Here is a 27,965-nt window from a genome sequence, read left to right as displayed (position 1 = left end):
TGAAACAAGTGACGACAATCTGGAAGGAAAGAAAAGTCCCCAGAGGAAGAACATTCAGCCTGTCCGGGTGAAAGAAACCAACAAAGAGGACAAGAAGCAAGGAAAATGTTGGGAGTGTTGGTTGCCTCCCTGGTGTGTCTGCTGATTCTACGCTCTCTGAAACAACTCTGGTCAAACAGGCCATACCCTCCTGGGCCTCTTCGGCTACCCATCATTGGAAATGTGTGGCGATTTGCGATCAAGCTTCAAAAAGATACATTTATTAAGGTATGTAATTCCCAATAATTAAGCCACGTAGTGAAACAAGTGAGAATTGTTTTCAATCATTTTCTTATTAAGTTTGCACCATTTCCTGACATTTTTTGTGCAGTCATCGGTGTAACCTCAAATAGGAGGTCTGCACCTGCACAGAACTCACTTAAAGAAATGTTTTGAGCTCTCAAGAGGATTTCTACAAATATTTGCTATGTAGTTGCTTCATGACGGGCACTTTGCAAGGATGGATGGTCGCTTGTCTTGACCATTCACCTGAACACTAAAAGATCATCAGTTCCACTGAAGCACCCTGTTTTCTGCTTTGGTTCTTCTTTTCTTCCCCCTGCTGACAAGTCACAGCTGAATTAGGGCAACCCCATAGTGTTTTCAAGGCAAGAGATGTTCAGAGGTGGTTTGCCACTATCTGCCTCTGCATCCTGCCTCTGGTTTTGCTGCCCATCCATATACTTGTCAGGGTTGAGAGTGCTGATTGGTTACATGTTGCCTAGTATGTTTCCGTGGCAGAGAGGGGATTGGAACCTCGGTTTCCCAGATCCTGGTCCGACATCTGAAACACCACACTGTTTTGGTGCAAAGAAAAACCCCACAGAGTATTGTCGAAGGCTTTCACGGCCGGAATCCCTGGGGTGCTGTGTGGTTTCCGGGCCGTATGGCCGTGTTCTAGCAGCATTCTCTCCTGATGTTTCTGAAGATGCCAGCCACAGATGCAGGCGAAACGTCAGGAGAGAATGCTGCTAGGACATGACCATACAGCCTGGAAACCACACAGCACCCCAAACCCCACAGTTTTGGCAGAGATACTTTGTAAATGACTTGTGTGGGAAAGGCTTTTAGAAAGCAAAGAAAAAAGTTTCCATGACATGTAGCTGTATAGTCAATGACGTTTAGCTGTATATTCAACCTGATGGAATAGTACCAGTCCTTCAAAGCTACTGAAATATAACTTTCCTGCATGATCACAGAATAATGAATGACTATCCATAAGTGAATGGAAAACACATGTGACGAAAAAGTGGATATAACGGACTACTGCAAGTGCATCACTCTGTCCAAATGAGTCCAAGCTGGTTACAGTTCATAACTGTGACAACTTGAGAAATCATGGCCTATGAACTTACATCATCATGTAATGCTTAGATTTATTCTGAGGAGAATCTGAGTGTCCAAAAAAATATTCTGCTCATGATTCATTTTGATTTTTGAAATATATATTTCTGCTCAGACACTGAGGTCAGAGGGGGAGGCCTACCTGGCTGTCCTGCCCTCTTCAGAAGAGATGGGAGGGAAGGCAGCCCAGGAGGCTTTCTCAGCAGTGGGCCCTGCACTGTGGAATACCCTCCACTGGGCACCTACCCTCCTGGAGTTTCAGCGCCTGGCAAAGACCAACCTCTTCACCATGACGTTCAGCTTATTCCTCCTACTGTGATGCAGGTGGCCTTCAGGTGTTCTGTACATTCTGCCTACCTTTGCAGAAGTTTTAGAACTTCAAATGGGATTTTATGATGCTTTTTATTGTAAACCTCCCTGAGAATATTATAAAGGTTGGGAATAAATGGAAATTATCATCAGCATCAGCGTATCTTTCATCAAAATGCTACTTTAGAAAAAAATCTGCATTTTTTTCGCCATTTAGTTTTGGAAATTTACTTCCCCATTTTCTCCAAGGAAAATGAAACCTGGTGAAAAATCTGCGTGTCTGTCTCCTGATGATACCAGCCAGGTTTGGTGAAGTTTGGTTCAGGGGATCCAAATTTATGGACCCCCAAATGGTTAATAGTAGATAGGGCTGCCCTTTGAGGGTCCATAACTTTGGATGGCCTGAACCAAACTTCACCAAACCTGTCTGGCATCAGCAAGAGACTCTTTGGTGATATCACGCAGGGTTGGTGAGGTTTGGTTCAAAGGGTCCAAAGTTACGGACCCTCAAAAGGGTAGCCCCATCTGTTATTAACTTCCATTGTGAACAATGGGGATGGGGCACCCTTTTGGGGGTCCATAACTTTGGATCCCCTGAACCAAACTTCACCAAACCTGGCTGGTATAATTAGGAGTGTAGTCTGAGGGTAGCCTGAAATATTGGTGCTGCTAGCCTAAAAATTGCGCTCCCTGCCAGCTGACAAAGTAAAAACACACAAAAAAGTTTTAGAATATATTTTCGGTTTTGGCGCCCCCTGAAGGCATGTGCCCGGTGCATCGTGCCCTCCCATCCTCTGGTAGCTTCGCCTCTTCTCCAAGCACTTAACTGTGATGTTTTTAATCTGATTCCGAGTCAGCTTCCTTTGAGCATTTTAATCTGATTCCGAGTCAGCTTCCTTTGAGCATGCAATCAAGTTGAAATGGTCTTTATTTCTCCATGTCACCAAACACTGGGCCTTAATCCAAGTCCTGTGTAGTTACCCAATCTCCTATTTATCTTCTCTCCCTTCTGTTCCATTAACCAGGCATGAGCAGCTTTCAGTGGAATAATACAGTGCAGATGTATCATGCTCTAGCAGGGAGTACCTCTGTCAGTCAGCTTTGGATCATAAGGTCTTCCAAACAAGGAAGGGGGAAACTTTCTGTAAAACACTCTGCTGGTGTTGAGAAAGCTAGAATAAGAAAAGGTACAGGTGGTGCAGGAGTCTTAGTTTTAATCCTCACCTGCACAATCAGCTGTTCATCAGAGATGCATACTGATGACTTTGCACAACTGTCACTCCCAGGTTGGGAAATTATTCTAGAGATGTAGGGGTGAGGGCTGTGCAGGGTGGAGTTTGGGGAAGGGCTGGATCTCAGCAGAGTAAATGAGAACATTTCTCATTTGGAGGAATTGACAGGTTAGGATACTATCATATTTTAGCAGTTATCACTTAACTCAGCACAGAAACATCTTTTATTGTCTTCACATATTTTCACTTTGTTTTCGACCAACGTGCTTTAGTAGCTGTAATGCTGCTGATTCCAAAAGAGAAACACTTCTTTTGCTCACCCTCTAGGGCAGCTCCACAAAAACAGTGTGCTTACCTGGCAGAGGGGTGAAACCACCACCGGTGAGCGGCCATCCCCACCCTCCCCATTGGTGGGAAGCAGTTCAGGTTGCTGCAGCAGCATCCTGAGTCTCGGCTGCCATTATTGGTTCAGCAGGAGTGGCCTGGGGGCATGGCTGGTGGGCATGGATTTTAGGTGGCTCCCTTCCAGCCATTCACCACTTTACACCAGCAAAAGTTAGTAACTGAAGTCCCTGAAAAGGCAGCATAAGTCAATAGAGGCCCATAGAGCTTTTCAGTGGTGGTGGAGGGACTTCTTCTCTTTGCAAACCTCCCCCCACCACTAGGTATCCTCTCTGGGAGCAGCATGGCAGCACGGCCACAACTGGCTGCATGGTCACTTACATGGGCCCATGTATTACATAAATAAGTAATATAGATTTTTCAAGTAATTTTCAGTAAATATAGATTTTTCAAGGACTTGACTTGGACACCAGACAGGGTTGACTAATAAGAGGAGTGTGACAACTCAGGGCCCGGCCCAAGTCTGAGGCGATCATTTGTCCCAAACTCGCCAGCCACCCTGATGTCACCAAGGTTTACACAAGCACAAACAGGGGCAAAGGAGAAGGAGAGAAAAAAGGAATTCCCCTTTCCCTGACACCTATTTCAAAGTGCCAAGCCCCAGGGAGATATTTCCTCAGGAAACTGGTTCCTCTCTAGCTGGAGGGATCTCCCTTAATAAAAAAACAAAAATATTCAAAGTTCGCTGCCACCCAAAATATAAACTGTTCTGTAGCCCATAAGCTGATAAATGGACACCACTCTTTCTTGGGACACACAGACAGACAAAATAAACTGGAATGGTTGTAACTTGAACAAAACTTGAAAAGTTTATTACTGGCTTAAATGTAGGCTTCTCAGGTAACTTGAGAGGATTTTAAAGCTTGTTGGTTTCAAACGCTTTTTGGTTTAAAGAGCTTAATGGTTTCAGAGATGTTGTTGGCACTTCAGTTTCAAATATTCATAGACACACGCAGGTGTCACTTCAGAATAGATGTTACTTCAGAGGTTCACACTTCCTCTTCTGTCAGACACTAGTCTTTCTGTACCTAACCACACAAAAACAACACACCCCAGTCTATACCCAGTGGGATTCTGGCACGCAAGCCTCCCTCTCCCACCATCCAAACTGGCCAAACTGCCACTGGACTGGGCCTCTTAAGACTGGTGTTGTACTGTGGAGGACAGACTTTCATCTGGTTAGAGGTTTTCCCTCAAAACACCTGAGTGGCAGGTCACTCTCCACCAGACTCAGGGCTTCCTGATGTCTCTGATAAGCTTCCTCAGCATACAGAGTACACTGTCTGACTCCTGTCAGACCAACAGCAGTGACAGATCTCTGCTTGATCTGCTCACTCTGCCAAAACGTACCCTAAGGCACACAGATTCAAAAGAGAACCAAAAAGAACCCTCAGCACTCTGGCTGACTCTTTTTATATTCTAGCCATTTCCCTCTAGCCAATCAGGGCTGGCCAGGGCTTAACCCCTTCAGGGCAGACCCTCAACCTGGAAACTGAATGCCTTATAAGGGCATTCATCACAAGGAGCCTATAAAGGAATACTGCAAATGCCCCAATGAAAGGAAGTAGAGACAGTGTGGGGAAAGTCAGGAATCCGAGAGAAAGGATCTAGGCAGACAAGAGTGTGGCATGTTGCCAGGAGCTGAAGAGGGAAAGACAAGGGCACACCTTACAGTAAAAAAAAATTGCTGAATTAATTTTTTCCCTCTTTCAATGCAAACGGCAGCTTGCAAAACAATATGGAAATGTTTTGATGCTATGGCTGGGACCTATACCTATAGTTGGGCTGTCTGGATATGAAGCAGTGAAAGAAGCGCTGATAAACCATTCAGAAGGCTTTGCTGATCGACCAGTGACCCCTTTCCTGAAAGTCATAGGAAAGGAAATGGGTAAGTTGTTTAGGAGAGTACAAACTTGGGAAAGCAAAAGATTGTCATCATCCTTCGTGCAGGAACAAGACACAAGAGAGAGCAGAGGAAGCTTCTGAGTGTTGCGGCCACTTTTAGATCTCTCAGTATGGTGAAAATTAGAAACGGGAATTGTCCAGTATTTATTAGCTTTGTCCTTCGGCACTAGCACATAACTGGTTGTTACTTGTTTACATGAACTTCACAGTCAACACATGGAGTTCAGGAGTGGGGCCAGTTCGCTCGCTCTGCCTCCAATCTCCATGTGGAGCTCAGAAGGAGCTTGGTCCATTTGATGTTGGCCATATCTTGCTCGGTCCAGCTTGAAACTGCAGACTGGAAGCCCTTTGGAAGCAGTGCCATGCAGAGGCTCCAAGGGGGTGGGCGTGTGTGCGAGGCACTGGGTGCACACCCCTGTGGGGGTGTGGGTTAGCATTTCAGGGGCATGAATGGGGTTTTCCGGAGCAGGGTGGGGGTGTTCCCAGGGTGGGACATGGGCAGAGGACGCACTGGTCCACCGGGCACTTTCCCCCCTTGCTACGCCTCTGGTGCCGTGCCATGCCTTTGTCTCACTGCGATCTGGATTGTGCTCTTAAGCTATTGTGCTTTGGTTCTGGAAAAATCCAGACGATGAGTGCGAGTGTGTCTTTCACAGGAACTTTGGTGAACAGTGAGACAACATCGAAGCTGATAAGTCTGTCGCTAGTGTCGAGATGGAGATTGCTAATATTTTCAATGAAGTGAGCTGAGTCTTTAACATACAGTGGTCCCTCGGTTTTCATCGATAATTCATCCGAAAGAAATTGACGAAAACCGAAATCGACGAAAACCGAGGCACCATTTCCCATAGGAATCAATGTCAATCCAATTAATCTGTTGGAGGCACTCCAAAAAGTGCCTCGAAGGGATTAATCGGCTTTCTGAAACCCCAGCCAGCGGAGAGGCAGAGGGAGTTCTTTATTTGGGCAGTGACACCCCTGATGTCACTGCCCAAATAAGGAACTCCCTCTGCCTCTCAGCTGGCTGGGGTTTGAGGAAGCCCAGCCTGAAGCAAAGGGAGCTCCTTATTTGGGCAGTGACACCCCCTGATGTCACTGCCTTTCGAAATGAGAAGCTCCCCTCTATCTCGGCCTGGCTGGGGTTTGAGAGGGGAACGCAGTTCAGCTGTAGCAGGCAGAGTGAAGTTCTGCTTATTTGGAATTGGTTTCGTGGACGTTTTGTAGGTTTCAGTTTTCATGGACTTAATTTTCACCCAGACCGCTAAAGGCTTTTTTTTTCTGGGTTTGAGGACGAAAACCGAGGCAATTGGAGCGAAAAGCTAGAGATACAAATTTTGCCCAAAGAAAAAGTGGTAAAGTAAAACCAAAACTCGTGAAAACCAAAGTCAAGAGATACAACTAAAGGTAGCCACTGTAATGCACTGTGTGTCCAATGTGACTTTGTTATCACTTTCCGGAATCTGAAGAATTTTCCACAGTTTCATATGTGGAGGGAATCAATCGCGACCTAACAATAGGTGCAGTGCGATATAGTCCTTCTGTGGATTTTGGAGTCGCGCATATAATCAGCATAGGATAATATGCATATACTTTGATGACCGCCTGGAGATGCACATTATTATGTGACCAGAGATCCACACCACCCACAAAGAACTTCTGCAGCTTTGATTAATACATCCTTCTCAATGGCCATTGTCGTCAAGTATGCACAGCAACCTTTAACCCCGATACAATTCATTGCAATACATTTTCAGATGGAATCTGTGCTGATATTCCGATAGTTCTTTTGAGTGGCTTCCTTTGATCTGGTTTCTTTGAAAACCTTACAGGGTTGCCACGAGTCAGCTAGGACTTGATGGTGCAAAAATGTGCAATTCCACCATTTTTAAAGAGGAGGTAGCTTTCCACCATGCAGCTATATATAAACCATCAGCTTCTTGTTTTTCAGGCTAAAAACCAATACTTTTTTTAAAATAGTAATTTGTTTGAGTCCCGATTTCTCATTGATTTTTCATGGTCTTAGGTATTGTACTGTCAAATGGCCCCACCTGGGAGCAACAGAGGAAGTTTGCGATAGTTGCCTTGCGGAAACTGGGAGTAGGGAAGAAAGGCGTGGAGCACCAAATAGAAGAGGAGGCCCATCAGCTGCTTCAGACTTTTGCAAATGCAAAGGGTATGTGATATGAAGGAATTGGGTTGGTCTACACTTGCAGGAGTCTACCAACATTGGCACCCCAACCCCATTTTCCCCAATGTTTTCCCAGTAGCCTTTGAGGTGCCAGCAAGCAACACATGGGATTGCCTGGCATCCCTTCTCCCACATTTTCAGCAACAACCATAATAATCCTAGATGTATTTTCCTATTTTGGGAGTTAGAAACACTGTTAACGACACTTGCACGGCTTCCAAACAACCGCTTCTCTTGTGGCTTTCATTTATATTTCAATTTCAATTTCACTTTCATTTATATTTCATTGATATCTTTCTATTTCACTTTCATTTCTATTTCACTTTCATGTATATCATTTATAACAAATCCCAAGGCTCTAATCTTTACAAAAGCAGGAAGGAAAATTGTGACTGTAGCAGAATGGCTTTCTGATTTGTGTGTCCTAGGTTCAATTACAGAGAAAGATGCTCTGTATTTGTTTCCTTTATTTCCAGTATGTGAGGCTCATTCCACACATGCAGAATAATGCACTTTCAAACTCCTTTCAGTGCTCTTTGAAGCTGTGTGGAATAGCAAAATCTACTTGCAAACAGTTCTGAAAGTGGTTTCAAAGCACATTATTTTGCATGTGCAGAAGGGGCCTGAGAGTGAAGAGAGGCGTTTCTCTAAGAAAATCAGAATGGAAAGCATGCACCTCTCCTGTTCTTCTGATACCCTAGGAAATTGTGGCTGGCTCAAGGCACCCGTTAATTTGAATGGAAGTCTGTCCCATTTTACATCAGACACTCTAACCATTATATAAAACTGCAAAGAAGGGAGTGATAGCAAAGCACGGAATGAAAACAATTTGCCATAGCCTTGTATAACTTAGCTTAATATTTTCCTTCATGGGCTCTGTAGATTTTTGCTTGAAAGAAGGTGCCCCAACTGCTTATTCATGCTGATGGCCTCTTCTGTCCTTTTTCCAGCCATGCAACATGTTTGGGATACAGTGATAAAATTTGCACTCAGTAATACACAAGAGGGTTGGCTGCAGCTGTTGAATACCTGAGGTATTGAGCAAATTTTCACTTTGGGACCAAAACCCTGTGTTCCAAATATGGGTTTGCAGTTGAATAATGCCAAGCTGAAATGTCAGAAATATACTGTTTCATCTCCTTTTGGCAATTTACTTATTTATCAATTGAATCCATCCCCCACCCTATACAGAGCTCTCAGGGTTGCTTACAACATTAAAAGCAATAATAAAACCATCCTTGTATCAAACAATCTTTAAAAAACCCTTAAAGTGCCCACCCACATAATGTCCCAAACCCTAGACTGGCAACCACCAGAGGGGCCATTGAGGGGGTCAAAGGCAGAAAGCCAGAGTGAACAGAAAAGTCTTCACCAGATGCAGCAACCCATAAAGGGTTGACATCTGGCGAATTTCCATGGGGGGCTGTTCAATAGACTGAGGACAGCCACAGAGAAAGCCCTTCCATGTACTCCTTCAGCAGGTAAATGGACCATCAGGACCATCACACTTTACCTCAGTGCTCAGAGCAGGGCTCAGGCACTACTTCAGATAGATGGGACCCAATGAGCTAAGTGACCTACAACACTCCAGAATTGTTAAGGTTGCTTAAAAATGGCCTTCCAAAATATTGGAATCAGTCTCCAGAAACCGGACCTACCACTATTATTTTCAAAGGCATGAAACATGGAGTCAAGACTCTGGATGCCAGTAAAAACACCCATCGAAAACATGGGAGTAGACCTCTTGTCTAGACACTGGACTCCAGGTCTACTGGCCATTCAAAACCATGGCAATGAACTGGCCTTCAGATAGGGGCAGTGTGTACCTGAACCCAATATTCCTACAACCTGAAAATGGTAGAAAATGACTTCAAAAATGATAATAGTTATCCCAAAAATTTGGGATTCTGGAAATTATGCCTTTTGTTGCAGTGCCATAACTAAATTAAAACAGAATTTTTGGCAGGGTCATGCCTAATGCTGAGTACACCCAGACCATCACTCCTAGTTCAAACATAATTTAAAAATTAGCAGTGGAAACAAAATCATCTGGAAACAACCTGTGAGAATATTTTGTCCAGATATTTCACTGGAAACAGATCGGATTTCAGTAACACCTTAGAGATCAATCAACTTATCAGTATAAGAATTCAAGAGCCAAATCTCACTCCATCGGTATGGTTTCTCTTTAAAGAGTTACTGGACTCAAATCTAGCTCTTTTCTTCAGAGCAACATGACTACTCTCTGAAACTATCTTCACTGGAAGGATGGCTCAAAAGTACAAAAATCTTTGTGTTGTTCAAAAATCACTGTTTCCAAAGGCCTTACAGAAGAAGTAAAGATCTTGGATGTCTGGATGTCTTTTCGGAAGCGACCTAGCTCAGTAAAGATTGGCACTGTGTTTGGATAAGATTAGAAGTAAATAATTAAAATGTTTTCTAATAGATAAACCACTGTTAAGAGTTTAAAGATGTCACTTTCTGCTACCTACCTCTCCGTTATGAAATCCATCCTGGGTATTGTCAGTTGGAAAAAAAATTTGCAACTTACTTTATTTTTAGGGCATCCATTTGACCCATCAATCCCCCTCAGAAATTCAGTCTCCAATGTGATCTGTGCTGTGGCTTTTGGATGCCGGTTTTCTGCTGAAGATAAACAATTCCTTAAGTTGGTGGAAGCCACTGACTACATATTATCATTTCTGGGCAGCTTCTCTCAAGTTGTAAGTCATCTTTTTTCTTTTTTATTAGGTCTGACTGGTATGCTCTAGATTTCCTTTCCTTCCAGCTTTAAGATAATCACTTGACTAGGAATACAGAGAAATTTCATGTATTGATTGATTGAAACTTTATTATTTGAATGAGTTCTGCCAGGATGACAAGACATTCAATTTGATGAACAGCAGAAGAATTGGATTTAAGCAACATTTTTTACATTGTACGTCTGCTGGCTGAACACTCTTTAGTTATGTGACTCTTTCAGAGTGACTAGCTGGTACAGCATGTGTAAATCTATATCTCGTTTTGTTCACATAGGCCATGCTTAGCCTGGAGATTTTGGGGTGGAGCATGGAAAGTGCAGAATTTAGGGAAAGATCTCATTTGGGGTATAATGCCATATCATCCACCTTCCAAAGCAGCTATTTTCGCCAGCTGAACAGATGTACATGGTCTGGAGATGAATTGCAATTCTAGGAGATCTCCAGACCTCATCTTGAGCTTGGCAACCAGAGTGTGTATATGTTTGTGACAACTTTGTTCTACATATGTTTCAGAATCTAAAACCGCTGTTTTCCCCACACAAACACATAAGTGCTCTCCACAGTTACAGAGGTACTTTTTCTAAGTGCATTTTGATAATGCATTGTTTTGACATGGGCAGTCTAATCCAAAGGGGTGTGTGGTAGAGTGGTGGTCATAGATCAGGGGTAGGGAACCTGTGGCTCTCCAGATGTTCAGGAACTACAATTCCCCATCGGCCCCTACCAAGCTTTGCCAAGTGGCCCACATGCTAAGCAGAAGAGCTGATGGGAATTGTGGTCCCTGAACATCTAAGAGAAACACACCAGGTTCTAATCATAGATGGTGCTGCAGCAGCATATCTGGATGACTCCAATGGGGTTTCAGGCAGCATGGTTAAGAAGGGACTTTTTTTTAAACAAATCAACTGCCTGAGAATCCCAATGAGAACATCAATTTACACCATACTATTGGGTTGAGTAAGTTGGCTGCTGGGGCATTCCAGGGCAGAGATACCTGTTTCTCTTAGTGTGTTTGATTTTCATAGTTTATGGGATGAAAGTGTTTATAGTTATAGTTTATGGGGTTAAAGTGTCCATAAGCAGATTTATCATAGGGCCTCTAGAATGAAATTCAATCTGTTTCTTTATTATGAAAAATTGTTTGACAATAAGATTTCCAGTTTCAGTATCACATTAGTTATTTATGAGCTAGCCATTCACTACAACAGTTTAAGCACATACACACAGCTCAATAACTTCAGTCATTTTCTTTGACATGTACATTGCAGACCGTCAGGCTCTATCACTGAGAGATCATTGGGGACAAATTTAACTCTGTAGGTACTGCAGAACTGATTGAATTTATAATAAACTGGCATCATGACCTGTTAGTATTGGTTCCATAACCAGTTCATGTGGGCCCATTACCTGTTGGTATTTTTAAAAAACTAATATACTGAGCACCTCAGATTTTGAATATATTAACAGATGGAGGATGTATCACTCCATCTCCCTTCCACTTCAGACTCCCAAACAAATGGCTATTACTTAATGTAAGTTCTGAATAAGAGATATAAACTGTCCTGGGAAGGAGGGAAAGTGGGAAATATCTACAGCTGTCAGCATATTCCACAGATGGATCTGAGGAGTCAGTTCATCATCATTCTTTCCTGATGCACAATATTATAACCTTTTTTGTCATTAAATCACAGCTGACTTCTGGTGACTTTCTAGGGCCATGGTGGCAAACCTATGGCACTTCCGATGTTCATGGACTACAATTCCCATCAGCCCCTGCCAGCATGGCCAATTATTGAAATTGGGAGTAGCCAAGTTCACCATATCTCTGGAGTATATGATAAAGATGTTCTGATGGGAATTGTAGTTCATGAACATCTGGAGTGCCATAGGTTCGCCACCACTGTTCTAGGGTTTTCAAGACAAGAGACATTCAGAGGTGGTTTGCCATATTCTGCCACTGCACTGTGACCCTTTACAGAATGAGTCCTCTTATGGTACTTATAGAAGTTTGCTTTTATTCTTCCTTAGCTCTTTGAACTTTTCCCATGGCTCATGAAACATCTTCCAGGGCCTCTAAACAAGACCTTATCATGTGCAGAGACTGTGCTTTCATTTGCAAGACAGGAGATACAAAAACATAAGAAGAATCACACTGCCTATGAGCCACAGGATTTCATTGATTTGTATTTATTACAGATGAAGAAAGTAAGTATCCACCTTCTAAATGAATACAGGTACACTCAATAAAAAGGAAAACAATAAATGCAAACTGTGTTCTTGGAAATCTGAATCCCTATTTTGATGCATTCATTCTGGGTATAAAAGATTGAATGGAGATCTCCTGTGTAGCTGAGAAATTTTAGCCCATTTGCATCATACAGGTGTTTTGTAGTGTTGGTGGAAATGAAGAGGCATCATTTTCCAAGTATGTAGCCAAGATTTCGAAGCAATCTAAAACAAAGAAGAAGATGTGATTGAGTTTGGATTTGTACCAATTTGTAAGATAGTTTGATTTTAGCTTTAGCCAGAGTAGCAAACACGAGTTGGTGGCGTGTTGGCCCCCACCGCCTAGGGGTATTTAAAGACTATGTGTGGATGCAGGGGGGGATGAGGATAGGGGATACTGGGGGGGCACCATACTTTGGGGCTAGAGAATCCCAGTGTTGATGGGAGGGGGGTAGAAGTATGATGGTAAGAGGCTGACCATATGATTAGAGAGCAGCAGAATGAGATGTAGGTATGCTTTCGTCCACCTTCAGAAAATGTCCTCCGTCCTATCAGAAAGCAAAGAAACGGGTTGGTTGGGTTCCAGAAATACTCTGCTTAGAGTCTCTGAATTGTTGATAAAACACCAGGTCCATCAATAATAAGACCGCTGTTCTCCACTGACTTTCTAGGAGCTCAGCAGATGGACCCTGTATTGTATCATGCGAAACCTGGAGTGCGTGAAGAACCATTGGCTTAGGCGAGGAGTCCTTTCCACCAGGTTTAGCTGTGTCTCCACCAGGGAGATCTTGAACCTACGCAAGGGCGGGGTGGCCGGGGTGGCAATGTTCATCCGTGGTCGATTCCACTTTAGGGGTTGTCCCTGTCAGGAGATCACTGGCATAGAGTGTGTTGGCCTAGAGTGGTTGGCCTCAGAAGGGTTGGCAGTTGCCTTTTGGTGTACGCGGTCACCTAGCGCACCTAGGGAATGACCTGCCACGGCTACTGAAAGAGTGCTACGGTGGCAGACTGAGGCATTGTGGTTTCCCAGACTTGTTGAAATGCTTAGGGGACTTCAACAGCATCCGTATGTCGACACCGCCCTCCATGTACAGTGGCAGCGATTGGACCTGGTTTTCATCCCGCCATGTGTGACACTAGGCCTCTCTTTGATAAATTCTGGCACCACTCAGCAGAAGAAGGCCAGTCCACCACCCGCAGCTAATGCGTTGAAGTCTTTGGGTGAGGGTCTCGCGATCTGGTCATATTCTCTGTTGACAGAGTGCCATGGTCCGACCACTATGTCCTGAAGATTCAGATGGACTTGCCACACTGCCCCTGTCTAGGCGACGGGCTGATTTATGTCCGCCCGCTGAGACTTATGGATCCAACTGGTTTCCTGAATGCTCTGCGGGATTCCTGGAACCCTACCGGCTTACACTTGATGAGCAGGTGGCAGACTGGAATTCCCGGCTCTCCGATGCCATCGAGGTTGTTGCTCCTTGGAGGCCTCTGCGTTCCCGCTCTCAATGGAATGGGCTCTGGCGGTATACTGCGAGAGCTCCTTTACGCCATGAAAGCAGAGCGCATGGCGATGTCATGACCGGTATGGAGAAATTTGGTATTGTGAAGCTAATGAAGCTGAACATCTTATAGGACGTTTATGAAAGCCTATGAGATGGCAATGAAGGAAGCGAAGAGGGCTTTCTTCTCTTTCTCTCTCTCTCGTCTGCTAGCTCTCACCCAGCATAATTGTTTTGTGTGATTCAGTCTTTTGGGCCATCTTTCCTATCAGAGGTTCCTTGGAAATTCCCAATTGGCTGTGGCTGTAGAGGCATTTATGGAAGCTTTCTCGGATAAAATCCAATCTCTCACGCCAAGACCTTCCTGCCATGTTGTCTACCGCCAAATTAGCGAACTATGGAGGCTCCTTGCGCGTCTTCAGGCCCTTGTTTGACTGGCACACTATGATCTGATGTATGGCTCTCCTGATGTGCTTCGCGGATTGACAGGGCCCTGGCTGCTGTTAGACCTACTACCTGTCCTCTGGATCCGTGCCCCTCCTGGTTTATTAAAACTTGCCGGGAGGATTTACAACCCCACCTGACTTGAACATCATCAAATTACTCTCCTGAGCAAGGGAGACTTTCCGAATTGGAGTTAGAGGAGGCAATAGTCCGCCCACTCTTTAAAGATCATCGATTTAGAGTCCAGGAGATCTGGCCAATTACATTGCCGCCCGATGCAGATCTTTCATTTCTGGAAGGAAAATTGGTAGAGAGAGTGCGCTGTTGGAGGCAACTTCAGGTTTTCCCTGGATGGCCCATGCCGGCTTCGATCCCTTCAGTCCAGCTTCCGTGCACAGGCATGGAGGCCGAGATGGTTCTCGTTGCTTGCTGTCACAGACCGCTCCATTATGCGTAAAGCTTGACCGAGGCTGATCAGTGCTGCTGGTTCTATTAAGATCCTGAGCAAGCGAAAGCGTTTGATATAGTGCGACCATGCTTGAGCCTTTTTTGGCCCCACCGCCTGGCCGCTTCTGGAGTCACGGGGCACTGTGTCCTTCCAATGGATTGTCTCGTTCCTCCAGACCGGAAGTCAGCCAAGTGTGGTGCAGGGACCTAACCTCCCGGAGAGGTGCCAGCTTTATTGTGGAGTGCCCCGGGGAAGCGTTGTTATCCTCATCGCTGTTTAAGCATCTACATGCGACCCCTTGTTCCAGCTGGTACGGAGCTTTGGGCTGATCTGCCATCCATTGGTATCGCTGATAGACACTCAGCCTCATAAACTGATTGATGGAGGGAGCCATGCAGCCATCCCTCTTGAACTCCTACAGCATTGTTTGGAGGTAGTTTGCTGTTGTTGGTTGCAGCAGAGCAAGTTGCAAAACTGGCGACCCATCGAAGGCGGAGGATTCTTTGAAAGCGACCTTGAGCCGTGGGGGGGGGAGGTTGGGGAATTTTGCCCCAGTAACGGTGTGGTAGGAGGGTCTCATTGAAACTCAACGCTTCCTCTCATTACCGCAGCCTGGAAGTTACACCTGGATTATGTCTCTTTCAATGAGGAGACCCAGGTGTAGGCCCACTATAAACCAGGGTTAAATTCTTCCCACTATACCGTCGTCGAGCATTTACGGCTGACTAAGCTCCTTCCTCTACCCATGAGATCCTGGCCACTGCAGATTGATACAGCGCAGCAGTCACCTCCTCCAGGACGCGGTTAGACTATTGGCCTTCGCTCCTACGTGGGCCTTCCCTTCTGCGTTTGATCCAGGAAACTGAAGCTGGGTCCAGCATCGCGACAATACCGCCTGCTCACAAGGGGCACTTACCGTGATCACATCCTTAACCTGTGCTGCGCAGCGAAACTGCACTGGCTCCCCAGTTGAGTTCTGAATCATCTTCCAAGGTGTGGGTATTGACCTTTAAAGGGCTTACATTTCGGACCTGGAGCCCTCATATCTTAAAGGACTGCATTACCCGATATGTCCCTACTCAGCCTCTGCATTGGCAGCAGAGAGCCAAATATACTAAGTGATTCCTGGCCCTCAATGATCGTCTAAAAGCGCTCCGCACTTTGGGCCAAGGGGCCTTTTTTGCTATGGCTCCTGCCTAGTGGAACACTCTCCCTCCAGCTCTCCTGGGCCTCTGCTTGGGATCTTGGTGATTTGGGGATTCGGGGCCTGTAAGACTGAAGTTGAAATTTCCCACTGGGCTTTTGGAGAATGCCAGCTGCTGATCAAAAGGTGCTTGCTTCTATTCTATTCCTCCGGTTTCAGAGTCCCCCTGTCATCTAGGGGACCCACTTTCTGTTACTGTTTTGTTTCCCCTTCTTGGGAGGGTTTAATTTGGCGTATTGCTGATGCCATTTTTACTGAATCACCACTGTGTTTTAAATATTTAAACTTTTAAACTTAAATTTTAATTCAATGGGGTTTTGTTTATACTCCATCACTGTATGCTTGGAATCACAATGTGTTGTGCTACCGCCCAGAGCCCTCAGGGGGTTAGAGGCTGGTATAAAAAATCCATAAATGAATGAATAGAATGAATGAATGAATGAATGAATGAATGAATAAATGAATGATGAATGAATGAATGAATGAATGAATGAATAGAATCGAATGAAGTTAGTATGTTAATGGGATAATAGGCAAATGAGTTTTTTCTAGAGAGATTTACCCTCAAGCCGATTTGTGATGCATTTTTAAAATGCCTGAAAAGAATGAGAAGCTGTCCACAACAAGGCTGGATCACTGACAGAATTTGTATACACATTGACTATTTTTTTGAGACTTTTAATGTATGGAAATTGAAACTTTAAAAAGGGACCTCCTGAAACCAAAGAACCACATTAGGTCTTGCATGGTTAAGAAATGGAATGTGCCATAAATGGTGAATATTTTGTTCATTGATGGATGTATACTTTATATTTTAAAAAGATTTTATTTCATAAGAATATATTTGATTTGGATTAACAGCATTGCTACTCAGTCTTTTTTTTCTGGGGTGACTTACTTTGGCTGACTCCAAAATTTTTCCCCAAGACCCATGGGTCAAGAATCATGGAAGCTCTTGGGAGGTTTCTGAGTAGAATGTGACTTTTGGGTATGGTTTGCAGCTAGATTAGATATTTCACTCAGGACAATTTTGTAAGAAAGAACCCACATCCCATGAAAACTTTTAGGAATCAAAATGCTTAAATTTGTTGAAAATAATATCTCACTTTTTAACTGTCAACAACAGAGCAAGAATGACCCCAACTCTACTTACAATGAAGACAATCTGATTCATAGTATTTTTGACATGTTCATCGCAGGATCAGAAACTACAACCTTGACATTGCGATGGGCTTTGCTCCTCATGGCAAATCACCCAGACATCCAAGGTAAAAAGAGACTTCCACGTTGCCTTTAGTGAAGGATACTCTTATGTCCACAGGGAAGTCTTATGTTTAGTAAATATTTAATCCAATTCATTTTAAGTTTTCCTCAAGTAGGAAATTAACAGTACTATCTCATTCCTTCCTAACTGGAAGGACCAATGAATACCATAGTATTCACTTTTGAGTATGCCTGCAGAGGATAGTGTTGTGTGAATAACCTGACACTCAAAAAAATGGAATATGCTAAGTAACTTTCATTGGAAAAGGGTAAAATGATAAAAAATTTAGCAAGATGGGCAGCCACTTACTCAAAGCCTTCAGGTAATGGGCAGGTAAGAGTGGCAATTGGGGATGGCACCACCATGATGCCTCCGAAGAGGGGGACTGTACAGTAAATGACTCAGAAACACCATTTAAAAGTTTGATTTCCATCTGAGAAAAGTTAGATCTGAGTCATGTAATGAGATCAGAGGGTCAACCTGGAATGTAGAATTGAACCCAAGTTCAAATCTTTACTAGTTGGATGACCTTAAATCTCACTGGGTGATCTTGCACCAGTCACTTTCTTTCACCCAAGGGAAAATGGGCAAAGGGTAAATTATGCTGCTATTCTGAGCCATCTGAAATTAAGGCAAGATACAATAGTATTAAATGAACCAACAAATAAAGTATGCCACGGGAGTTAACATGTTTCATTTCATTTATCTACGTAACATATAGACATGAGGAAAAAGAACATTTAGCACTCTGCCAAGGAAAGAGGAAATATTTGAATGCATAAGTTTAAAATATTGAGCTTAAAAGTCAAAGATGGCCCAAAAAGAATATCTGCATATGCTTTGAACTAGAGGGCATGAATTGTCTGAAGTCCTGACAAGCTTCAGCAGCTGAACACCCGGACTTCAGGGAACTTGGTTGGGCTTCTCTCCCGCCCAAATGACTCATTTCTTCCCACTTACCACCTTCCTCAGCAAGGCCACCCCTCAGGCATTCTGCCTCAGATGCCAGGCAGGCCAGCGACCTGGACACATGCCTTGCCTACATCATTGCAGGAAGCTCCTGCCAGCCCAAGGAAAGAGCTGAAAGCCTCTTTAGTTGCTCAATCTGCTGCTGGGCTGCTCAGCCAGGGAGTGGTAGCCAACATGGTGGCAATGGTGAAACTCCTGGAGAAGGCCTCCAGAGTGAGTCAGGAAGGAGGGATGGCCCACACACCCCAGCTTTTCCTGGTGAAGATTACACCTGCAGCACCAAGGCACAGTGTGCCAGGGCCTTGGACAACACACAGGCTCCTGACTTTGGCATTAAGTGCTGTGTAGGACCACCTCAGTAGCTGCAGAAGATGGGAGGAGGAAAGTGATGGTTACCCCGTCCGCAGTAATATTGACAGGAGCCAGGGACGGGGAGCTATCAAACAGGCACCATTTTAGTTCTTTTCTTTCTCTTGAAGTTAGTTTGAAAATAGTTACTTGTTGTTTAAGTATCTGTCTCCCTTCCCTCCTTTCACTTTCCCACTGTGTTTCATTTTAAAAAGTGTCTTTACAACAAATGAGCCCTTTGCTCTAGAACTCACATTCTAATTTTAAACATGCAGAAGAAACTCTCCATGTGCCTCACTTGCACAAGGACCAATGTTGGTAACAATGATTCTAGTTTCTTCATTTGTCGTTTCTTTTATGTGTTTATTTCATGAACCAAGTAAGTCTCTCTTTGGCCCTTTCCATACCCCAGACCATTTATGAAGCCTAGGGGCGGCAAAGCGATCCCAAGGGCAGGCCCGGTGCTGCTAAAATGCAGCAGCACCAACCTGGCTCTTCCCCCCCCCCTCCCCAAGATGGGGTTGCCTCCAAAACCTCCCTCCTGGAGGGAGGTTTTGAAAACAGCAGCGTTCCAGTGCCCAGTAGGCGAGCACCGCCAGGAGGAGCTGTTTCGACCCGTCCCTCTCCCACATCATCATCGCCGCCTGCGTCGCTCTACTGGACTGCTGAGACCTTCCCTCGCTGTCCTCCGACCCCTGGAGGTGGGAGGGGCAGCGTGGTGAGGTCTCAGCAGATCCAACTAAGCAAAATGACGAAGTGAGTGGGAGAGAGACGAGGCTTGATGCAGAGAGGCTGATTGCAGGAAGCCCTTTCTGCCTGTGCGGAAAGGGCCTTTGTGTTTTGGGATGTTGTCCCAAGCCTACCCCTCAATATATATTCCAGTTTCTTGAATTTGTAATATGAAAAAGTTTCACGGGCTCATTAACTTAGTAGAGGCAAATGCTATGTCCAGAATACAGATTTTTTTTTTTACTGTTTTCCTCAGAGAAAGTCTACAAAGAGATTGAAGAGGTTTTGGGTTCCTCTCAATCATTCACCTACCAAGATCGGAAGAAACTCAACTACACCAATGCTGTAATTCATGAGATCCAGCGTTCCCAATATATCTTACTTGTTGGGCTCCCCAGACGATCTACAAAGGATGTAAACATGCTTGGTTTTCTCATTCCAAAGGTACAGAAAGTCCTTATAGTTGCACTCTGGGATCCTAAGAGTAGTCTGTATAAGACATATCACAAAGTTGACCCTTTTTCCAGAAATGATATCAAATAATACAGGGATTATTGTAAACTCCTGATTTAGCTAGTTCCATCTGGGCTGGCTTATTTGTGGCAGTGCTTCCTGATTTTATTCAAAAATTTATCCAGTGATTAGATGACTACCCAAAGCATTCCTGTATTTAGCATATATTTCTTTTAAAGCTTTTCTTGTATAAATGCTGTAATAATGAAGCAATGATAGCAGAGGTGTAGCTAGGAAAAATGGAGCCAGGGGCAAAATCCTTGAGCCTTTGCATGCCCCTTACCTCATAACATGCAAGTGACCCGCTTACCAGAGGTTAGGATCCAGCAGAGTTCTCACCAGTTCCAAAGAGTGGGTTACTAATTATTTTGTGTGTTATTGTCAAGAGGGTTACTAATAGTGGGTCCACTTTTCCGTTAGAAATTCTAATTAGGAGTCCAAAATCCATAAAGAGTCCATGTTGTTTCCTATGTGGCTGGTTAGCGAAGGTAGAAAACGGGGTCCTTCTCCCTGTTGGACTGTTTTAAAAAACATGTCTTAGAAATATGGTAAAGTTCCTTGTTTAAAGAGAAATTAACCTCTTCTTTTGATTCCCCACTAGAAAACAAAAGGTTAAGTATTTAGAAAGTATTAAGTATTTGACAGGCAGTCAATTAGAGGAGAGTAGTTGTTTCTGTTGGCAGTAGGCGATAGGACTTGCTATGGTGAGAGCATAAATTTAATAAATAAATAAATAAATAAAATTCATGGACAGAAAGATTTACCAGCTGGAAATTAGGAAGACTTTCCCGCAGTAAGGCCCTTCCGCGATACAAAACGGCCGGAGGGCAAAAAACGCCGCCCTCAGGCTACCATTTTCCGCATTGGTATGCATTGCTGAAATGCAGCAGCCGACCTGGCCTCCTTCCCTGTGGCTGAGCCAGGCCATCCTCAAAACACCCGCCAGTGGTGTTTTGGAGTGAACAGCGCAGCCTCGTAGCGGCGCTGCGCAGCACCGCCGGAACGCCGTATCCCCATCCTCTTTACTTACCTCGTCATTGGCCATTGCCCTGCTGTCCTCCTAGTTTTTCCCACCCACGCTTCGTCCTTCTGACCCTGGAGGTCGCCACATGCGCATCGAACGCTCCACCCCATGCCAAATTGCAGAATTTTGCCAGTGTGAATATTCCCGGAGGTTTTTAAGTATGCTGGCCTAAGAGTTTTTTACAGTAACAGAGAATTATTACATGCCCTGCCCCGGAATGCTCCAATGGCCACTGCCCTGTCGAATCTGCCCGCCCAGCCCCATTGGCGCTTACCATGCCTGTTTTGAATCCCACCCACCACTTAGGAGAACCTGTTACTAACATTTTTGGATCCCACCACTGGCGGCCACCCTCCCCCACCATGACCCCCTGCTGCCATGCATTAGGCCAGAGGGGTTAAAAATAAGCGACCATTGCTCTAGGATCATTCTGGGGATGAACCTAGAAATAATTTCACACTATTTAAATTGTATTGTAATTGCTTTGGTCAAAGACCGTAAATAAATCTGACTTACTAATTTCACACTATTGTAGGATTCACCAAAATCTGTATAAAACCATACAGTTTCCACTGAAACCCTGGTAGCATTTCCACCCAAAATATTTAAAACATTTAACTTCCTGTGAGGTTTGTCCACATAACCAGTAAAAAAAGAAAATGTTTCAGATCAAACTGTTCTTTGGGGGGGGGATCATGCATGTATGGCTTCAGTGCTACAGAGACTCAATCTCTGAAGCCTTGCCAATTCTCACATCAAATCTATGGGCGTTTCCCCACTTACCATGACTCTCCCTATGCCGCACGCTGCTCTCAGTGCGCGTCATTTCTGCGTCATTCTCACTTGAATGTAGCATCCCCTAGTGCACCCCAATGGCGTAGCAATATCAAAAGGCGTTACGCCATTTACAAAGAGCACCAGGCATGGCCAGCGTGCTGAGGGGAATGCTGACAACGCTGGCTTGTCGAGCGCAGCGCGTTGCGTTGTCAGCTGCCCCCTGTAGTGGAAAGTGCCGGGGGACCCCGTGCTACTTGAGGAGAGTAGTGCGGGGCTTAATGTAAGTGGGAAAAGGCCCAGAGTCACATTGAATCCACAGCATACAAAATAAAAGAAAAAGAAAAACAGCATGTTAGCATAATAGGCCAGCAATAATGAATTTATTACTGAACCGCAATGGCGGCACGCTGCAATGCCAGATGACAAAATGTCCCTAGGAAACTTCCGAAAATGGGGGACAGCCATTTCTCTCCGAAGCAGCAAAAAAAGGTGGATGGCCGGAAATCGAAACTAGCAGAGTTGAAAGTAGGGCATGGAGCTGCAAATTCAGGTGGTAGAAATAAAATGACTTCTGTTTCTCTACACAGGCAAGAATGAAATGTTTTTAAAACATTTAGGGGGAAAAAAGATTGCCAACCTAGAGGATTCAAATATAATGTTTTGAGGCTGAATACAAAGTTTGCAAAATGTTTTCAGCTAAAAACTGTGCAAAATTCTGCAGACAAAACGTATTTCCTTCCTTACAATGATTTATTTTGACTCTGTGGGAAAGGGCCCTAGAGTGCCATGACCAGTTCCAGGCTCCATTCAGAGATGACATCATGGCTCGGTCTCCCACCAGGTATCAGTCACTGACTAATACCCTAGAAAACTGTGCAATAATATGTAGTATTGGGTAGGGATAACGGACTGAAAAGTCAATGGCCTTTTTCACTCCTATAGAGTTTCCCTTCTGCCACACGCGAAAATAGTGCAAGCTGATCTCAGGCGTCCCCACGGCCGGTCTGAAAATCAAAGTAGCGCCGTTATTCTTGGCACAAGCGCCAGGGGATACCGCTTGCACACACTGTGAAAGAAGCGAGTTTGACGGCGTAACCACCATTCTGCAGAGGGGCTGACACAGGCGCCTCATGTGTCGCTAAAAGCAACAATTGTGGGAGATTGCAGTCTATGGACCCAGCACCCAACTTGAGCAGAGGTAAGCGCGGGGGGGCTTAAGGTAAATGGGGAAGGCCAGTCGCATCCTGAAAATATCGGCTATGTAAGATCTATTCACTCTATGCAAACAACAAGTAAAAATAAAATCTTTCACTCTATGCATCCTAAAACAACATCCTATGCACTCTATGCATCCTAAAACAAGTAAAAATAAAATCGTTCACTCTATGCATCCTAAAACAAAAATTTTACTCATCCAGGATGCCACGATTATTCCAGATCTAAGCTCAGTTCTTCTTGACCCTAAGCAATGGGAGACACCTGAGGCATTCAACCCAAAACATTTTTTGGACAAGGATGGAACTTTTGTGGAAAAAGAAGCCTTTCTTCCATTTGGTGCAGGTAAATGCAGAACGTGGTTGATCGTTGTTTCTAGGGTTTTTAGAAGGGCTAAACTCACGAACCGTTGCTTCCTGAAGAGAATGTTCTTTAGAATCAAAAAATGATAAAGCCCTTGGGCCAAATATGCAGTCTTTTAGTATGACAATGCAAAGGTGAAACCTTTTAATCATAGCTTGGATGTCATGAGGACATAGTTTTGCACAATATTGTAGCGCTCTCATATTGAGCAAGGAGATGGGGACATTGGACCAGTTAAGGTTGCCAATTTCCAGGGGAGGCCTGGGGAGCTCCCAGAATTACAACTCCTCTCCAGAGGACAGAGATCTATTCCCCTGGAGAAAATGGATGGTTTGGAGGGTGGAGTCTATGGCATTACACCACCCTGAGTCCCCCCTGCCTAATCTGCACCCCAATGTTCCAGGCAATTGCCAAACTTGCAGTTGGCAACCCTACTTGCAGTGCCCACTCTGACTACTGGGTGTTCTGCACAGCGCTGCAAGATCTGAGGCAGAAGTCCAACTCTGTTACCTGAGATGCTTAAGTAATGAGTGGAGGAATAGAATGTGGGCCTTTCTGCATATAAAGCATGCCAATTCCCATAGAGCCATGGCTCCTCCCGATTAAACCTCCTCTTCCATGGCAGTCAAAGCAGCATTGTGGATGTTACAGCTTTGGAAAAAAGAGACTTGAATTACTTTCAGAGTAGATGAGTAGGCTGTGCTGTTGGGAAGCTTATCCAGCTACGCCCAAGCCTCTCTCCCTTGTCATGGGAACATAAGAACATAAGAACAAACCAGCTGGATCAGACCAAGAAGTCCATCCTGAGTCCCAGCTCTCCTCATGCTACTCGCGAAGTGGCCCACCAGGTGCGCTTTGGGAGACTCACATTAGTGGGATGTGAGCATAGACGCAATGGCCTTCTGTGGCTGTTGCTCCGATCACCCTGGTCTGTTAAAGGCATTTTGCAATCTCAGATCAAAGAGTTCAGATTGGTAGCCATAAATGGAAGCTTCTCTCCTCCATCAATCTGGCTCCCAGAAGCCCCTTTTAAAGCTATCCAGGTTGGTGGCCATCCACCACCTCCTGTGGCAGCATATTTTCCAGAAACACCAATCCACTGCGTTAGCGTGAAGAAGTGTTTCCCTTTTATTGAGTCTAATTCTTCTTCCCCAGCATTTTCAAAGGGAATTGCCCCTGGTTCTAGTATTTGTAGAGAAGAGAGAAACATTTCTCTGTCAGCATTTTTCTACCCCACATGCATAATTTTATAAGGAACTTCAGAAATCCTTATCCCCCCCTCAGCGCCTCCTCTCCAAACTAAAGAGTTCCCAAAAGCGCTGCAGCCTCTCCTCATAGGAAGATGCTCCAGTCCCTCGTGAAATCATCCTTGTTGCCCTTCTCTGCACTTTTTCTATCTCCCTCCCAATATCACTTTTTTGAGATCACGGTGAAGCCAGAACTGGACACGACGAGGTACTCCAGTCTGCGGTTGCACCACTGCTTTATATAAGAACAGGCATGACAATCTTTGCAGTTTTATTATCAATTTCCTTTTCTAATGATCCCCAGCATAGAGTTTGCCTTTTTTTTACAGCTGCCATGTACATTGAGTTGAGCTTATTCCCCATGGAACTTTATATCCCAACTGAGACACCTAAATCCCTTTCCTGGTCTGTGACTGATAGCACTGACCCTGCTTGGCGTGTAATACAAAATAATGTAGAGTTTGGATTTTGCCCCTTATGTGCATCCACTTTTTACATTTTGCTACATTGAACTACATTTTACCATTTCCCCAGAGCCCACTCACCTAATTTAATCAAAGGATTCAACGCGGAGCTCTTACGCCAATCCCTTTGTGGTTCTCACGCCCTACCCATAATTTGGTATCAATGTCTTCCAAACTTTGGCCACACCGCTACCCCACCTACTTCCAGGTCATTTTATGAATAGGTTAAAGAGCACTGGTCCCAATTCACTGATCCTTTAGGGGACCACCACTCCCGACATCTCCATTTAGGCAGGAACTTCCCCATTTACACCCACTCTTTTGTTTTCCTGTTTCTCAATCAGTTTTTAATCACATGGGAGGACTTCCCCTCTTATTCCTTCATTGCTGAGTTTTCTCAACAGTCTCTGGTGAGGAACTTTTGTCGAAAACATACTTTGGAAATCCAAGTAGACAATGTCCACCGGTTCACCCCTGTCCTTGTCCCCTTGTCCACCCCTTGTCCATTGGCTGGGTGCTATTTATTTGTTTATATGAAAATATTTCCATTCCACAATTCTATAATCTATATCCTAAACCCATGGTGGTGAACCTTTGGCACTCCAGATGTTATGGACTACAATTCCCATCAGCCCCTTCCAGCATGGCCAATTGGCTTCGCCACCACTGTCCTAGACAGCTTACAAAAAATCACAATGGAAGTACAATAAACTTATTTAACAAAGTAAAAAAAAATTAACGCAGCAGACATAAGAACATGAGAACATAAGAACAAGCCTGCTGAATCAGACCAGAGCCCATCTAGTCCAGTGCTCTGCTACTCGCAGTGGCCCACCAGGTGCCTTTGGGAGCTCACAGGCAGGATGTGAAAGCAATGGCCTTCTGCTGTTGCTGCTGCTCCCGAGCCCCTTGTTCTGCTAAGACATTTGCAATCTCAGATCAAGGAGGATCAAGATTGGTAGGCATAGATCAACTCCTCCATAAATCTATCCAAGCCCCTTTCTTTACAACCATCTCATCAAGCCCATAAATCTATCCATAACCATCTCATCTCCTTCCGCCGTCCTATCCATAAATCTATCCCCAACAGCTATCGGGTTAGTAGCCATCACCACCTCCTGTGGCAGCATATTCCAAACACCAATCCTGCGTTCAGCGTGAGAGAAATGTTTCTTTTATTGGTCCTAATTCTTCTCCCAAAGAACTGGTAAACATCTCTTGTCTCTTGAAAATCCCAGCAGGGTTGAGAGAAGAGATGGTACTTTCCACCCCAGTCCCCATCCTTGTGGCCCAGCTGTTACATGCACAATGATTGAATACTTAAAGCCTTTGATTCATGATTTCATAGCCATCTGGTACACATTGTGAGACTTGTCTCAGAGACCATCCTTTGTGGTTTGGTGTGGAGGAACTCAAGTTGCTGTTGAGCTTCTGTTGGAGGTGGAGGGAAGTCTTGGACTGTCAACTGACACTATCTCACCAAAGTCCAAGCTAGATGTTCACCTGGGGGACACATTTTAGACAATACATGGAAATACATTACTCACTTCCCTTATTTCTGTTTCAGGAGCCCGTGTCTGTCCAGGAGAGCAGCTGGCGAGGATGGAGCTCTTCATCTTATTCACCAGCTTGATCAGAGCTTTCACTTTCCAACTTCCAGAAGGAGTGAAAGAGCTCGACACAGATCCTTTGGTTGGGCTATCAGTAGTCCCCCGCCCTTATAAGATCTGTGCTGTTCCCCGCAGCAGTTCTTAAACTACACAGATTAGAGTGAATCATTTGCAAGTGTAAATTTCTTCTTCAATCCTTTTGCCTAAGGCTCCTCAACTCATTCTGTTCAGTATTTCTCCCCTATTTTGAGGGTAGTACTCACTTCCTCAGTCATTAAAGTGAATTGCTGTCTCGCCTGAATGCGTTACAGAGATGAGACTTTACAAGCTTAAAAGCTGATTGGCAAAGTTCCAGCATGATCTGATACATCTGGGCAGAAATGCAGCCAAAAGTGATGCTTCACTGAGAATAATACCTGGGAAACCTGTCTTCTTGCTTCCATTTCTGGACAGGGACTTGATTGGAATCCATACATTTGTTTGTTGTAATCTCTAGAATATTCAGGTGGATTCTTATATCTGATTATCAAGACCTGATAGGTCTCGTCATGCGGTGCCCAGGTGGGGATGGGAGGTCTTCCCCCCAGCATTTTCAATGTATGCTCCCTGGTTCTGTTGTAATCCTTAAAGTATTCAAGTGGATCCTTACATGTGATTGTCAAGGCCAGATTGGCCCCATCCGTACATGCAGAATAATGCACTTTCAATGCACTTTGCAGCTGTCTTTTACTGTGTGGAATAGCAAAATCCACTTGCAAACAATTGTGAAGTGGATTAAAAGTGCGTTATTCTGCACGTGCAGAAGGGGCCTCAGTCTGGTCTTGTCCTGTGGTTCCAGGTGGGAATGGGAGGCCTGGCATCTGAGGGAATCACCTGTCTGTGTCTTGTATGCATACTTACGCTTCTTTATTTGCACTGCTTTGCCTAAGCACACTTGCTATGGAACAACCTTCTCTTGAGAACTTCAGACATTTACTTGGGTTTGTGTGAAGTGCACTGCTTTACCAACATAAGAAACCATTAATTGTTCATTGGGATTCTGGGGAGGGGCTGAAGTAGTTTTACTGGGGGGGGTTGCACTCTTTTCAGAATAAACAAAGTTCCTATCCATAATGTATCTCTTCTGATTTTCTGTCAATAAAATTATTTTCATTGCTAAATGTAAATCTGTAAAAACCAATTTTGATTGGCCACAATAGCTGTGGAAATTGTAAAAATTGTGGACTTGCATGACAATCTAAAGTTATTAACTTACCTTCAATAGGACAGAGGTGGACCTTGAGACAATTTTCAAATTGCAACACGACTCATTGCATATATATCATCATATGCCCATGTGATATGATTTATATTGGAAAAACTTTGCGTTGTCTTAAACTGAGAATTGCAGAACATCGCAGCAACATCCAAGTATTGATGAATATGGATAATTTCACT

The 27,965-nt window shown here is 44.4% G+C and overlaps 1 protein-coding gene across 1 annotated transcript; it reads left to right on the top strand.

Moving 5' to 3' along the window:
* The first annotated feature begins 23 nt into the window (after nucleotides 1–23).
* On the top strand, nucleotides 24–27,824 carry LOC125437761 (cytochrome P450 2J2-like). Its single transcript, XM_048505709.1, has 9 exons — nucleotides 24–267; nucleotides 5,052–5,214; nucleotides 7,255–7,404; nucleotides 9,982–10,142; nucleotides 12,210–12,386; nucleotides 17,132–17,273; nucleotides 19,572–19,759; nucleotides 23,048–23,189; nucleotides 26,486–27,824. Exons 1-9 carry the CDS (start codon nucleotides 106–108, stop codon nucleotides 26,671–26,673), a joined length of 1,473 nt encoding a protein of 490 aa, XP_048361666.1. The 5' UTR covers nucleotides 24–105; the 3' UTR covers nucleotides 26,674–27,824.
* Nucleotides 27,825–27,965: the final 141 nt, after the last annotated feature.

Source organism: Sphaerodactylus townsendi, linkage group LG08, assembly GCF_021028975.2.
Source record: "Sphaerodactylus townsendi isolate TG3544 linkage group LG08, MPM_Stown_v2.3, whole genome shotgun sequence".
Classification (NCBI taxonomy): domain Eukaryota; kingdom Metazoa; phylum Chordata; class Lepidosauria; order Squamata; family Sphaerodactylidae; genus Sphaerodactylus; species Sphaerodactylus townsendi.
Note: the sequence above shows the minus strand (reverse complement) of the source record. Positions and strands in the feature narration are given on the sequence as shown.

Bases quoted from the DNA above. Each gene is read 5' to 3' on its own strand.
- LOC125437761 (XM_048505709.1), top strand. From the start codon at position 106: ATGTTGGGAGTGTTGGTTGCCTCCCTGGTGTGTCTGCTGATTCTACGC. The intron at 10,143-12,209 runs GTAAGTCATCTT...ATTCTTCCTTAG, and splicing joins TGGGCAGCTTCTCTCAAGTT to CTCTTTGAACTTTTCCCATG. The intron at 23,190-26,485 runs GTAAATGCAGAA...TTTCTGTTTCAG, and splicing joins CTTTCTTCCATTTGGTGCAG to GAGCCCGTGTCTGTCCAGGA.